The sequence below is a fragment of the Hylobates moloch genome, unplaced genomic scaffold (assembly GCF_009828535.3).
Source record: "Hylobates moloch isolate HMO894 unplaced genomic scaffold, HMol_V3 SCAFFOLD_16, whole genome shotgun sequence".
In the NCBI taxonomy this organism is placed as follows: Eukaryota; Metazoa; Chordata; class Mammalia; order Primates; family Hylobatidae; genus Hylobates; species Hylobates moloch.
Genome location: NW_026652291.1, coordinates 47,081,187 through 47,094,854, shown reverse-complemented (window position 1 = coordinate 47,094,854; position 13,668 = coordinate 47,081,187). Strand labels below are relative to the sequence as shown.

General features: G+C 38.6%; 1 protein-coding gene across 15 annotated transcripts in view; it reads left to right on the top strand.

The window, feature by feature from the left end:
* Positions 1-13,668, top strand: part of KIAA0586 (KIAA0586 ortholog) — a 122,905-nt gene that overhangs the window by 1,290 nt on the left and 107,947 nt on the right. For 14 of the 15 annotated variants that reach the window (XR_009210249.1, XR_009210250.1, XM_058429480.1 and 11 more), the window contains exons 2-4: positions 251-321; positions 1,532-1,601; positions 3,265-3,334. Coding sequence is in view for 12 of the 15 variants with exons in the window: in XM_058429480.1 (XP_058285463.1) it covers positions 251-321; positions 1,532-1,601; positions 3,265-3,334 (211 nt within the window). In the remaining 3 variants the exon portion in view is untranslated. Of the gene's footprint in view, positions 1-250; positions 322-1,531; positions 1,602-3,264; positions 3,335-11,067; positions 11,144-13,668 lie in introns of those variants that run through there. The other variant, XM_058429475.1, reaches the window with a different exon arrangement.

Sequence of the window (13,668 nt, the reverse complement as noted above, 5' to 3'; positions counted from 1 at the left end):
TTATATTTTAAAATGTTTCCTGCTTATCTCACTTTATTGTCAGTACCGAAACTTATTTTCCCATATATCAGCTGTAAAAGCCTTCATTCAGATATGTTTAAATACATTTTCTTAACTTTTTTTGCATGCAAATTGTCTTTCCAACTTGTGCATTATATGGAGTTTATAGATCTTGAATCATGCCCGTACAGTTTCTAAAGCTAAGGATCTGATTTTAAAATCACTAAAATCTATTCCTTTGTTTTGTTAGGTTCATCAGACTTAACTTCTGCTAGAAATTGTCAACAGCCTCTATTAGAAAATCCCATGGTGTCAGAAAGTGTAAGCAAAAGGATTCTTAATTATGCTCACGTTAAAATTTTCAGTATTGTCAAATAATGCATTCTTAAATTATGTTTGATTAGCAGCATGCCTTGTTTTTATTTCAATATCACTTACCAAAACAAACGTTTTATATACTACAATTGTGACTTTGAATGGTGTTTGAGACATTAAACAAAAGGCCTTCCCTAGAATCAAAAATACCCATTAGTAAGATAATGGCCGCTGAAAGAGATATGGTAACTGAAAAGAAACTCTCTTACTACAGGCAAAAGGTGTTCTTGCCCAGAGACTTAACATATTCTTAGGTAAAAGAAAAGAAACAACTAACAGTACAATTTTTCTTTAATGTGAGGTGTGCTTGCATGTCATTCTAACACTTGTGAGGCCTTTTGGTTTTCTTAGAAGGGAGGTTCTTTACGAATAACATGAAATTATCATCTTAACTTTATAATGCTGAAAGTATTTGATAAATACAATGTTTTGGTTATGAGATCTAATCAGACTTTGACAGCTAATCATAGTGTTGACCTATGTATTGTCAGTTTAATAAGTCTGTATAATGAGAGTTTCACAATATGCTATTTTGAAAATTGAAGCTGGCAAACTAATAATTGAGACTATGTGACAATTTTGTCAAAAGCTCACAATAAAATGTATAATTATGTGCTGTACTTGATCCCTAAGTAAATGCCTAGACTTTGGAGTGTTTTTTTGTTGTTGTTGTTTTGTCTTTTTTTTTTTAAGCAGGCCTTATTTAATGATATCTAAACTTCTCAAATGTATGGATGCACTGTTATTGTATAATTGAGAATAAATGGGTGATCTTCGTGATGTTGTGCCATCCTTATCTACTCCATTTGACTCACAGTGAGTCAGATTTTCACATTTCACTGAAGCAACTGAGATGTTAAATGACTTGCTTTGCTACAAGTGGCAAACTGGTTTGAGTCTGAATCTCAGTGCTGCATTTGCTTGCTGGTTCATCTACTCATTCATTCGCTTGTCTGATAGTGTATTACTCACCCATTCAACAAATCTTTGAGTAGCTTTAAGGTACATCAGCATTGCGTGGTGATGGAAATGAAGAATATGAAATACACAGTCCTGCCCTCCCAGAACACAGTAGTCACATAGCTAGTAAATGGTTCTTGATAAATAATAAATCATGAAGTTTATTTAGCCTATTTCTTCCTTTCATATCCCAAAGGATTTTTCTAAAGACGTTGCAGTGCAAGTGTTGCCTTTGGATAAAATAGAAGAGAACAACAAACAAAAAGGTAAAAGAATAATATTTTTTTTTTATTGTGACAACATATACATAACATAAAGTTTACCACTTTAAAATGTACAGTTCTGTGACAGTAAGTACATTCACATTGTTGTACAATCATCATCACCTTTCATATCCAGAGCTTTGTCATCTCTCCCAACTCTACCCATTAAACACTAACTGCTCATTTTTCGTCCCCTCAGCCCTGGGCATCCTACTTTTTGTCTCTGAATTTGACTACCCTAGGTACGTTATATAAGTAGAATCATATAGTATTTGACCTTTTGTGACTGGCTTATTTCACTTAGAATAATGTTTTAAAGGTTCATTCATGTTGTAGTATGTGTCAGAATTTTCTTCTTAAGGGTAGAATTTATTTTTAAACATTTATTACGTAGTCTTACAGTTTTTATTATTTTCATTTTAAATTAGTTTTTCTTCCCAAATTAAGCTATTACTAGAATCTATAAAATCCAGAATAAGGTTTGCAATGGTGAAGGTTATCTTGTTATTACCAACCTATTGCAGAGGTTTAGTATTAGATATGTTTATAAATTTTTTTTTTGAGACAGAGTCTCCCTCTGTTGTCCAGGCTGGGGTGTGATGGTGTGATCTCGGCTCACTGCAACCTCCGGCTCCCGGGTTCAAGCAATTCTCTTGCCTCAGCCTCCTGAGTAGCTGGGATTACAGGTGCACACCACCACACCCAGCTAATTTTTCTATTTTTTTTTTGTAGGGACAGGGTTTCACCATCTTGACCAGACTGGTCTCAAACTCCTGACCTCAAGTGATCTGCCTACCTCAGCCTCCTAAAGTGCTTGGATTACAGGCGTGAGCCACCGTGTCTGGCCCTATATGAATTTTAAAATAGTTTTTTCTAATTCTGTGAAAAATGATGTTGGTAATTCAATAGGAATTGCATTGAATCTGTAGATGGCTTTGGGCAGTATGGTCATTTTAACGATATTGATTTTTCTAATTCATGAGCATGGAATGTTTTCCACTTATTTGTGTCATCTGTGATTTTTTTCATCAGTGTTTTGTAGTTCTTGTAGAGATTTTTCACCTCCTTGATTAAACGTATTCCTAGGAATTTTATTTTTTGTGTGCTGCTATTGTAAATGGCATTGAGTTCTTGATTTCATTCTCAGCTTGAACGTTATTAGTGTATAGAAACGCTACTGATTTTTGTACATTGATTTTGTATCCTGAAACTTTACTTAAGTCATTTATCAGATCTAGGGGCATTTTGGAGGAATCTTTAGGGTTTTCTAGGTATAGGACCATGTCATCAGTGAACAGAGATAATTGGACTTCCTCTTTTACTTTTTGGATGCCTTTTCTTTCTTTCACTGTCTGATTGCTCTGGCTGGGACTTCCGCTACTGTGTTGAAAAGAGTGGTGAGAGTGGGCATCCTTGTCTTGTTCTAGTTCTTAGGGGGATGTGTTCAACTTTTGCCCGTTCAGTATGATGTTGGCTGTGGGTTTGGGATTATGAGGATTATATTATTACTTAATCACTTTATTTGTTCCTTGTCCTTTTCGATCGTGGAATGCTGTGGCTGAGTTCCTAAACATTCTTTTAGTTAAAAAAGATTTTTTTAGTAGCTTATTAAAGTTTAATAAATATTCAGGAATTTAATATATATTTTTGTGTCTTGATTTTGCAGCAAATGACGTCTTCATTTCTCAGTATACAATGGGACAGAAAGATGCTCTAAGAACAGTTTTAAAGCAAAAGTAAGTTTCATTTACAGAAAATAATTGGACCATTTCTTATGTTTAAAATCAGCTTCATTTGTACTTTGGACATATGAAAAACCTTCTTTTCACTATGTGAAATATATATTGTGTGATGATATGTATAAAGCATTTCTCATGGTGCTAGACACATATAAAATACTCAGTAGCAGTTAGCAGTTATTATTATGGAAGTGCTATCGTATTAACTCATTTAACACACCTATAAAATAGATTTCATTACTATCCCAATTTTATAGAATCCCCATTTTATTTTATTTATTTATTTATTTAGAGATGGAGTCTCGCGTCACCCAGGCTGGAGTGCAGTGGCACGATCTCGGCTCATTGCAACCTCTGCCTCCCAGGTTCAAGCAGTCTCCTGCCTCAGTCTCCCAAGTAGCTGGGATTACAGGCACCTGCCATCATGCCCAGCTAATTTTTGTATATTTGTAGAGACGGGGTTTCACTATGTTGGCCAGGCTGGTCTTGAACTCCTGGCCTCAGGTGATCTACTTGCTTTGGCCCTGCAAAGTGCTGGGGTTACAGGCGTGAGCCACCGCGCCCTGTGGTTAATTTAATTTTGCGTTAGAATCTAAGGAAGAGCCACACTTTACATTTGAATGATACGTCTCTTAAGTTTGTTTTTGTTTTTGTTTTTTTTAAGACAAGGTCTCGCTCTGTTGCCTAGGCTGGAGTGCCGTGGCGCGATCTTGGCTCACTGCAACCTCCACCTCTTGGGTTCAAACAATTCTCCTGCCTCAGCCTCCTGAGTAGCTGGGATTACAGGCATGCACTACCATGCCTGGCTATTATATGTATTTTTAGCAGAGATGAGGTTTCACCATGTTGGTTAGGCTGGTCTCAAACTCCTGACCTCAGGTGATCCACCCACCTCGGTCTCCCAAAGTGCTGGGATTACAGGTGTGAGCCACTGTGCTCAGCCTTCAGTTTGTTTTAATCTACAGATTTACCCTTATTTCATTTTTCTTATAATTTGTTTGTCTTAAGAAATTTTCTACCTTCTGGACTTTGCTGAATGTATCCTTTTGTTGTCTTTAATGTGTTTCTTTCAACCTTGAATTTCTGTCAAGTGGCAAGAATGCTTGATAGGTGATATTATATACTTCCTGTGTAATACATTGGGATACATAGATATCTGATTATATCGCTTATTGTGAAATTAGGATTGACCTGGTAATACACCACCTTTTTGTATCAAATTACAGCATATGGAAATTTGAGGACAAAGAGTCTAAACAGTCAATTTTAGAAATTTAGCAGGAAAATAATTTCTTATAAAAGCTGCAGGAAGTTGGACATGGTGGCTCATGCCTGTAGTCCTAGCACTTTGGGAGTCCAAGACAGGAGGATCACTTGAGCCCAGGAGTTTGAGACCAGTCTTGGCAATATAGCGAATTTTTTAAAATTAGCCGGATATGGTGGTGTGTGCCTGTAGTCCCAGGTACTTGGGAGGCTGAGGTGGAAGGATCACTTGGGCCTAGGAGTTTGAGGCTGCCATGAGCCATGTTCATGCCACTGCACTCCAGCCTGGGTGACAGAATGAGACCCCGTCTCATCAGAAAAATAGGGAGACACACAGATGCTGAATGATAGGAAAAAAAGCAGGGAAAGCAGAAGAAATCAAGTATACCAGATAAAAGAAAACATAAACACAGTAGAACGTTTTCAACTAGTTCTAGAAGTATGTCAGTGTAATAAGCAAATCTTGGACAAGTCTAAGTCAGAAAACTGGTGAGAGAATGCATGTTAGAAGTAAAAAGAGGACATGATAGAAGGTATTAAGAATACTGTGTACTTGAATGCTACAAAAGAAATCTAGATGAAAGAAGTAACTCACCAAAAATAACCATATACCTAAGAAGATTTTAATAGGCCAGTTACTGGGAAATAAATTGAAAAAAACCTTCAAAGAGCAATCTCCAAAAGCAGTAATGATTTTGTTTGAGTTCTTGAAAAATTTTAAGAAACAGATTATGATCATGCTATATATTCTGCTCCAGAGTAATGAAAAGCAAAGAATGCCTCTCATGTCATTTTATGATGCTAACCTAACCCAAGCATCAACACCTAACAATTAATTTCATCAGAGATATTTTCTTCATGCTATTGTAATTTAAACAAACATAGTTCTTGAAATAAAATAATTAAATCTAATACTATTCTAATAGTTACAGAAAAAGATACAATTGTATTGATATATTATTATTATAAATAAGTTATAAGTAAATTATATCTTATCATATGTTAAAAGATTAATACACAATGATTGGAATGCAGCAATGTTTTAAAAACGGTAATAGCAAATTCTGATGTAACACTTATGCACCAGCCACTGTCCTCTGCACTTCTATATTTTTGTTTTACTTTTTGTTTTTTATTTTTTTGAGACAGGATCTCGCTCTGTCACCCAGGCTGGAGTTCATGGGTAGGTTCACGGCTCACTGCAGCCTTGACCTCCCAGGCTCAAGTAATCCTGCGACCTGAGGTCCCCCTAACCCCACCCCAGAGTAGCTGGGACTACAGGCATGTGCCACCACATCCAGCTAACTTTTTTACTTTTTGTAGATATAGGGTCTCACTATATTGCCCAGGCGGGTCTCAAACTCCTGGGCACAAGAAGTCCTCCCGCCTCTGCCTTTGAAAGTGCTTCAATTGCAGGCATGAGCCAACATACCTAGCTGCACTTCTTACATACTACTCGATCTTTACAAAAGCCTAGCATGTCTAATAATGTTTCAAGCTTACAAATAAGGAATAGAAGGGTTTAAGTCACCCAGGCAGTCTCTCTCCAGAGACAGTGCTCTTAACCATTGCGCCACTATAATAATTCATGATCTATTAATATATTTATATCATTTGATCAAATAAGAAAATATATGTGACAAGCACTACAGTCACATTTAATGACATTTTATGCCCATATCTTCTTAATTTTTTTATTTTTTAAATTGACAAATAATTGTACATATTTGTAGGGTACATAGTGTTGTACTTATAATGTATAGTGATCAGATCATGGTAATTAGCATATCCATCATCTGAAACATTTATCATTTCTTTATGTTAGGAACCTTCAATATCCTCCTTTTAGCTATTTGAAACCATGTAACACATTATTGTTAACTATACTCATCCTACTATAGTCATTCCTCCTATCTAGCTGTAACGTATTCCTGACTTATTCCTCCTATGTAGCTGTAATTTTGTATCCTTTAACAAATCTCTCCCTATGCCTCCCTTCCATACCCATTTTATACTCAATCACCACACATACACATAATACCCACAAACTTCTTTAAGAATAGAATGATACATTCTTTTTTTGTTTTTTTAAGACGGAGTTTCACCCTTGTCACCCACGCTGGAATGCAGTGGTGTGATCTTGGCTCACTGCAACCTCCGCCTTCCGAGTTCAAGTGATTCTCCCGCCTCAGCCTCCTAACTGGGATTACAGGCATGTGCCACCACGCCCGGCTGATTTTTTGTATTTTTAGTAGAGATGGCGTTTTGCCATGTTGGCCAGGCTGGTGTCAAACTCCTGACCTTAGGCGATCTGCCCACCTTGGCCTTCTAAAGTGCTGGGATTACAGGCTTGACCCATCATGCCCAGCCAGAATGATACATTCTTAACATGAAGGACAATGTTTATTGGAAACCTATAGTCAATACCCTGTTTAACAGTAAAATTGGCAACAAGACAAGATGTCCATTATTTTTTAAACTTAATTTGGAAGCCTTAGTTGTAGCAGTTAGATAAGAAAATGAAATCAGGTGTGGATATTGAAAAAGAGGAGGCAAAGTTATAATTTGTAGAAAATATATGGCCGGACGCAGTGGCTCACGCCTGTAATCCCAGCACTTTGGGAGGCCGAGTCGGGCGGATCACGAGGTCGGGAGATCGAGACCATCCTGGCTAACACAGCGAAACCCCGTCTCTACTAAAAATACAAAAAATTAGCTGGGCGAGGTGGCGGGCGCCTGTAGTCCCAGCTACTCGGGAGGCTGAGGCAGGAGAATGGTGTGAACCCCAGGGGGCGGAGCCTGCAGTGAGCCGAGATCACGCCATTGCACTCCAGCCTGGGCGACAGCGAGACTCTGTCTCAAAAAACAAAAAAAAAAAAAAAGAAAATATTGTGTATTCAGAATATCCAAGAGACCACTAACTCAGAAATTTTTTTTACACTAATGAAAGTTCAGGAAGGTGACCAGATACTCAGCATATTATTCAATGATAAAATGAAATAACAATTACCATAGCAATGTCTCCACCCAAAAAAAAAAAGTTGGGAATACTCATAACCAGAAGTCGACAGAATCTATCTGAAGAAGTATGAAATTTTGTCAAGGGAAATAGCTAAAGGCTAAGATAAATTAAGAGACTCAACATATTCTTGGATGGGAAGACTAAGCGCTGTAAAAATATAAGTTATTACAAAATTAGCGTATGTTTGGCTGTGGTCAGTCTTAAAATTTTTTGTTATTTTGAGAATAAGTGATAGATGTAAATTGGAAATGTAATTCTAACACTTACCTAGAACAACATACTGTTGAGAAAAAAAATTGTATGTGCCTGCGTGTATACTGTATGTATATATTTATACTATAGATGTGTGTATATACATGCACACAGAATTAAGGTACATCCATATAGAATACATTCAGTTTGGAATAGCTAAGATAAATTTGGAAAAGCAAAAACAAAAATGGGATGATGGAGAACTTGCCTTAATTGATATTATAATGTACTCTAAAGCCTTAGAGTAATGAAGAATCTGGCCAGAGTGTCTAGAACAAGGGGAGAACTCCCTTATGTGTGACTGGAGAGATAAGCAAGGGACTAGGTTATGAACTCCTCTAAAGGAATTTGGTCTTTAAGATAAATGGCAAATCATTGAAAAGTTTTAAAGAATTAGATATATTTTTCTCTCTCCCTCTCCTACCCTCCTCTTTTCCCCCTTTTCATACTCTTGTATTGGTTCTAATAAATGGTTGCTTTTCAAAAAAAAAAAAAGAATTAGATATATTTCTTAAAATACTCACTCTGGTAGCCATTTGAAAAAATGGATTGGAAGAGGGCTAGACTGTAGTCCAGCAAATGAATTGGCTCTGGAGTTTTCAGGGAGGAGTGAATTAGATTGGTCCTGAATACACTGGGCAGTGGTGGTATGGTAATGGGAATCATGCTCAGTTGGAGAGGAAGAGACAAATTTGGAAGATGTTTAGGAGATTGAATTGACAGGAATCATTAATTAGTTATGAGGGTAAGGAAGGCACTAAGGTTGAATCCCAGATTTTTGGCTTTCACAAATACATGGTGAGTAGTATTACTCATTGAGAAAGGAAATCCTTGTGGGGGATAACTTATTCTGGGCATGGGCAAGGGTTTGAGGTTCCTATGAGAAATGTGGGCAAGAAGTGTTCAGGAGAAAATGGAATATAAAAATCAAGTTGCTAGACAGTGGCTCATGCCTATAATCTCAGCACTTTGGGAGGTCAAGCTAGGAGGATGGCTTGAGCCTAGGAGTTTGAGATCAGCCTGGGCAACATAACAAGACCCCATCTCTAAAAACAATAAATTAGCCAGGCAGGGTGGCATGTGCTTGTACTCCTCATTACTTGGGAGGCTGAGGTAGGAGGATCGCTTGAGCCCAAGAGGTTGAGGCTGCAGTGAGCCATGGTTGTGCTACTACACTCCAGCGTGGGTGACAGTGAGATCCCGTCTCAAAAAAAAAAAAAGGCCAAGTTCACAAAAGGGATCCAAGCTGGAAATTAAGATGCAGAAGTCATCATTATGTAAGTGGTAGTCTAAGTCTAAGCTCTGGGAATAGGTGAAGTGATGCAATGAGGTTATGATAGTGAAAGAAAGATGGCTAGGGCTGGATGCACTCTGAGAAAACCAAACATTTAAGGAGTATATGGAGAAAGCAAGCTAGCTTCTAAATGCTGCTCAGAAAGTTTGGCCAGAGATGTAGGGGGTATGGTGTTAACAAAGCCAAGGGGAATTAGGTTCCAAGTGTGATATGCTGCTCCGAGGTAATGGAAGCTAAGGACTGAAACATGTACACTGAATTGAGCAAGGAGGATTCTTAGTGGCTTTGGTGAGAACAGTTGCAGCATAGCATTGGGATATTCGGTGGGTTTAAGAGTAAAGAAAAACTGGCTGAAAAAGAAGACTAGAATGAAATAATTGCTTCTTAATGGGAGGGTTATGTGCATTTTTTTGACATTTATATGTCATAGCTCTTTACATTTGCCACATTGAGCATTTATTAATGTAATAATTGGAAAAAATAAAATTTAAAAGCCTATAAAGAAATTTATGTCTAGCCTTATAATGTTTCTCTTGTTGGGCAAAGGTAAGTCACTTTCAGACTTCAGGCAGAAACCTTAGAAATAAGGAATTCCTGAATTATATTTTCATACTCTACCCCTCAATTGATTAAATATATATACTGAGCACTTACTACATACCTAACCCTTTGTTACTTGCTGTTTGGTATGAAAGAAGTCCTGCTACCATTCCCAACCCCAGGTTCCTTACAGCTTAATTGGGGAGATAATATGTATATATATGGAAGAATTAGTGATTAATTACATTCAATATATCATTAAATTGTCCCATACAGATATTTAAACCCTGGGATGGCTGAGTAGCAAGCCTCCATTGATAGGTAGTAAATGCAAAAGGAGTTAATGAAGGGAGAGATGAAGAGGAAGTGTTAGAAGAACAGGCTTCTTGAAGAAGGTAGTACTTGCATTGCACCTTAAAGGAGGAGAAGGATGTAATAAGTTGGGTGGAAGAAGGGTGAGAGAGCAGAGTGAGGCAAAGTGTGGAGTCACTTGTGGGCATGGCATGGTATGTGTAGTTAGTGAGGAGTGCCTTGTGTATGGAAAGTCAAACAGGAAATTAGCCAATTCAGTTGTTTATAAGGAATAATTTTAGATTTTTGAATGGTGACATGTGTAGGAAGCTTCTAAGCAAGTGGAAACTGGAAGAAAGGAATAGTTAGTAATAGATGATGAAACTTTACGGTTGAGAGAGAGAAATGAGAAGGGAAATGTGCCAAACAGAGAAAAAGCTCTGGTGTCGTGGTAAGACCTCTGGGAATTGGGCCCTAACTCTACCACTTAATAAATAGTTCTATGACAGTGATCAAGTAAATCCTGTTACCTCTGTGGACTGCCATTTCTTTTTTTTCTTTGTTTTTTTGAGACGGAGTCTTGCTCTATTGCCCACGCTGGAGTGCAGTGGCACAATCTCAGCTCACTGCAAGCTCCGTCTCCTGGTTTCACGCCATTCTCCTGCCTTAGCCTCCCAAGTAGCTGGGACTACAGGCACCCACCACCACGCCCAGCTAATTTGTTGTATTTTTAGTAGAGATGGGGTTTCACCATGTTAGCCAGGATGGTCTTGATCTCCTGACCTTGTGATCCGCCTGCCTCGGCCTCCCAAAGTGCTGGGATTACAGACGTGAGCCACCGTGCCTGGCCAGACTGCCATTTCTTCATCTGTAAAATTAGGAAATTAGGATATCCTGTGACCTCTGTGGACTGCAATTTCTTCATCTATAAAATTAGGAAATTAGGATGGATGTCCTATAAGTTTCTCTGAGCTCGATAATTCTATGACACTCTTCATGCAATTGTGATGAAATAATTGACAACTCTTTGTGATTCAATTGGGTATGAGAAGGTAAGCAAGTAGGGAAGTCAAGATGACTTCAACATTTTGAGACTGAGAGAAAAATGTTATTCTTAGTAGAAATGGGGAAATATCAAAGAGGAGTAAGTTTAAGAGTTCTGTGATGCCTTTAAAAGTCAAGGGGGAAGTCCAGCAGCTGGAAATGGAACGTATTCCTGCCAATTTTACCTAGACTTTCTTAGAGACTCTTCAGTTTTGTCAGTGGTTCCTTTCATTGTTTTCTTTGAGGCCAAATATCGAGCAAATTGGCTAGCCTTCTTTTTTCTTTTAGTATTTAATTAAATGCCTTATTGCAAATATGTGTCTATTTGCTGGACTTGTTTTTATTTCAGGGTCTATTTTTAATTTTTAATTTTTTTTTTCCTAGAGACAGGGTTTGCCATGTTGCCCAGCTGGTCTTGAACTCCTGGGCTCAAGCAGTCCTCCCACCTCAGCCTCCCACAGTGCTAGGATTACAGGCATGTAGCACTACACCCACCTAATTCAGGCTTCTTAATAGTGTATTTTGTGAACATTTTAATAAACTGAGTAACCTTCCTTTCTTTCTATCTTGCTTTGCTCTGCTCTGCTTTTCTCTTCTTTCTCTCTCTCTCTTCCTCCCTCCCTCCCTCCCTCTTTCCTGTCCTGTCCTGTCCTTTCTTTAGACTGAGTTCCGCTCTTGTTGTCCAGGCTGGAATGCAATGGTGCGATCTCTGCTCACTGCAACCTCTGTCTCCTGGGTTCAAGCGATTCTCCTGCCTCAGCCTCCCGAGTAGCTGGTATTATAGGCACCTGCCATCACGCCTGGCTAATTTTTTGTATTTTTAGTAGAGACAGGGTTCACCATGTTGGTCAGGCTGGTCTCAAACTCCTGACCTCAGGTGATCCACCTGCCTTGGCCTCCCAAAGAGCTGGGATTACAGGCGTGAGCCACTGTGCCTGGCCTACCTGCGTGACATTTATTAAGTAAATCTAAATGAGCTAGAATTCAGAAAATTCTTTTCAGTGGTGTTAACAATCCCTCTTGGGGACATTATGCTAAGTGAAATAAGTCAGGCACAGAAAGATGAATATCATGTATTCTCATTTACATGTGGAATCTGAAAAAGTCAGACTTATAGAAGCAGAAAGTAGAATGGTGGTTGCCAGGGACTGGGGGTGAGGAGGAAGTGGGAGATAGAGGTCAAAAGGTATAATTTCTCTTAGACAGGATTAATACATTCTAGAGATCTATTGTACAGCATGTAACTGTGATTAATAATAATGAATTGTATGCTTGAAAACTGCTAAGACAGTAGGTCTTAAATGTTCTCATCACATAAAAAGATAATTATATGAGGTGATGGGTATGCTAATAGCTTGACTATAATCATTTTACAATGTATACATATATCAAACTATCACATTGTAAATATATACAATTTTTTTCAATTATACCTCAATAAGGTGGAATAAAAAATAGTAACAAAATGTACATCAATAGCACTATAATTCTTATAATTTTTTTTTGTCTGAGACAGTGTCTTACTTTGTCTCACAGGCTGGAGTGCAGTGGGGTGATCATGACTCACTGCAGTCTCTATCTCCTCGGGCTCATGAGATCCTCCCACCTCAGCCTCCCGAGTAACTGGGACTACAGGTGTGTGCCACCACGCCTGGCTAATTTTTGTATTTTTGTAGACTCAGGATTTTGCCATGTTGCCCAGGCTGGTCTCGAACTCCTGGCCTTAAGCTATCTGCCCACCTTGGCCTCCCAAAGTGCTGCGATAACAGGTGCGAGCCACTGCACCTTGCCAATAATGTTATAATTCTTATATAAATATTTGGAGGATAAAATTATCAGTAATTTAAAAACCACAGCAGCTTGTCTGAAGGTAATAAGTTATCTCAATTGATTGTTCACAGTCAGTTACAGACCAAACTTTTTTTTTTTATTTTATTTTTCTGGAGACGGAGTCTTGCTGTGTCACCCATGCTAGAGTGCAGTGGTGCCATCTAGGCTCACTGCAACCTCCGCTGCCGGATTCAAGTGATTCTGCTGCCTCAGCCTCCTGAGTAGCTGGGATTACAGGCATGGACCACCATGCCCAGCGAATTTTTTGTATTATAGTAGAGATGGGGTTTCACCATGTTGTCTAGGCTAGTCTCAAACTCCTGAGCTCCGGCGATCCACCTGCCTTGGCCTCCCAAAGTGCTAAAATTGTAGGCCACCACACCCGGCCCAGACCAAATTTACTCCACTTTTTCTCCCCTTCTCACTACTGTACTTGACTAGTCTTTAAAAAAAATAATAAAAGAAAAAAGAAAACAATAGTGTTTCTTGGGTTGTCTGCCTTTAGGAGTAAAGCTTGGTACTTTAATTCTTGGAGCTTTTTCTGAGTAGTTTTTTTTTTTTTTTTTTTTTGGAGACGGAGTCTCGCTGTGTCACTCAGGCTGGAGTGCAGTGGTGCAATACTGGCTCACTGCAACCTTCAGCTCCCCGGTTCAAGCAGTTCTCCTGCCTCAGTCTCCTGAGTGGCTAGGACTACAGGCGCATGCCGCCACACCCGGGTAATTTTTGTATTTTTAGTAGAGATGGGGTTTCACCATGTTAGCCAGGCTGGCCTCTAACTCCTGACCTGGTGATTCA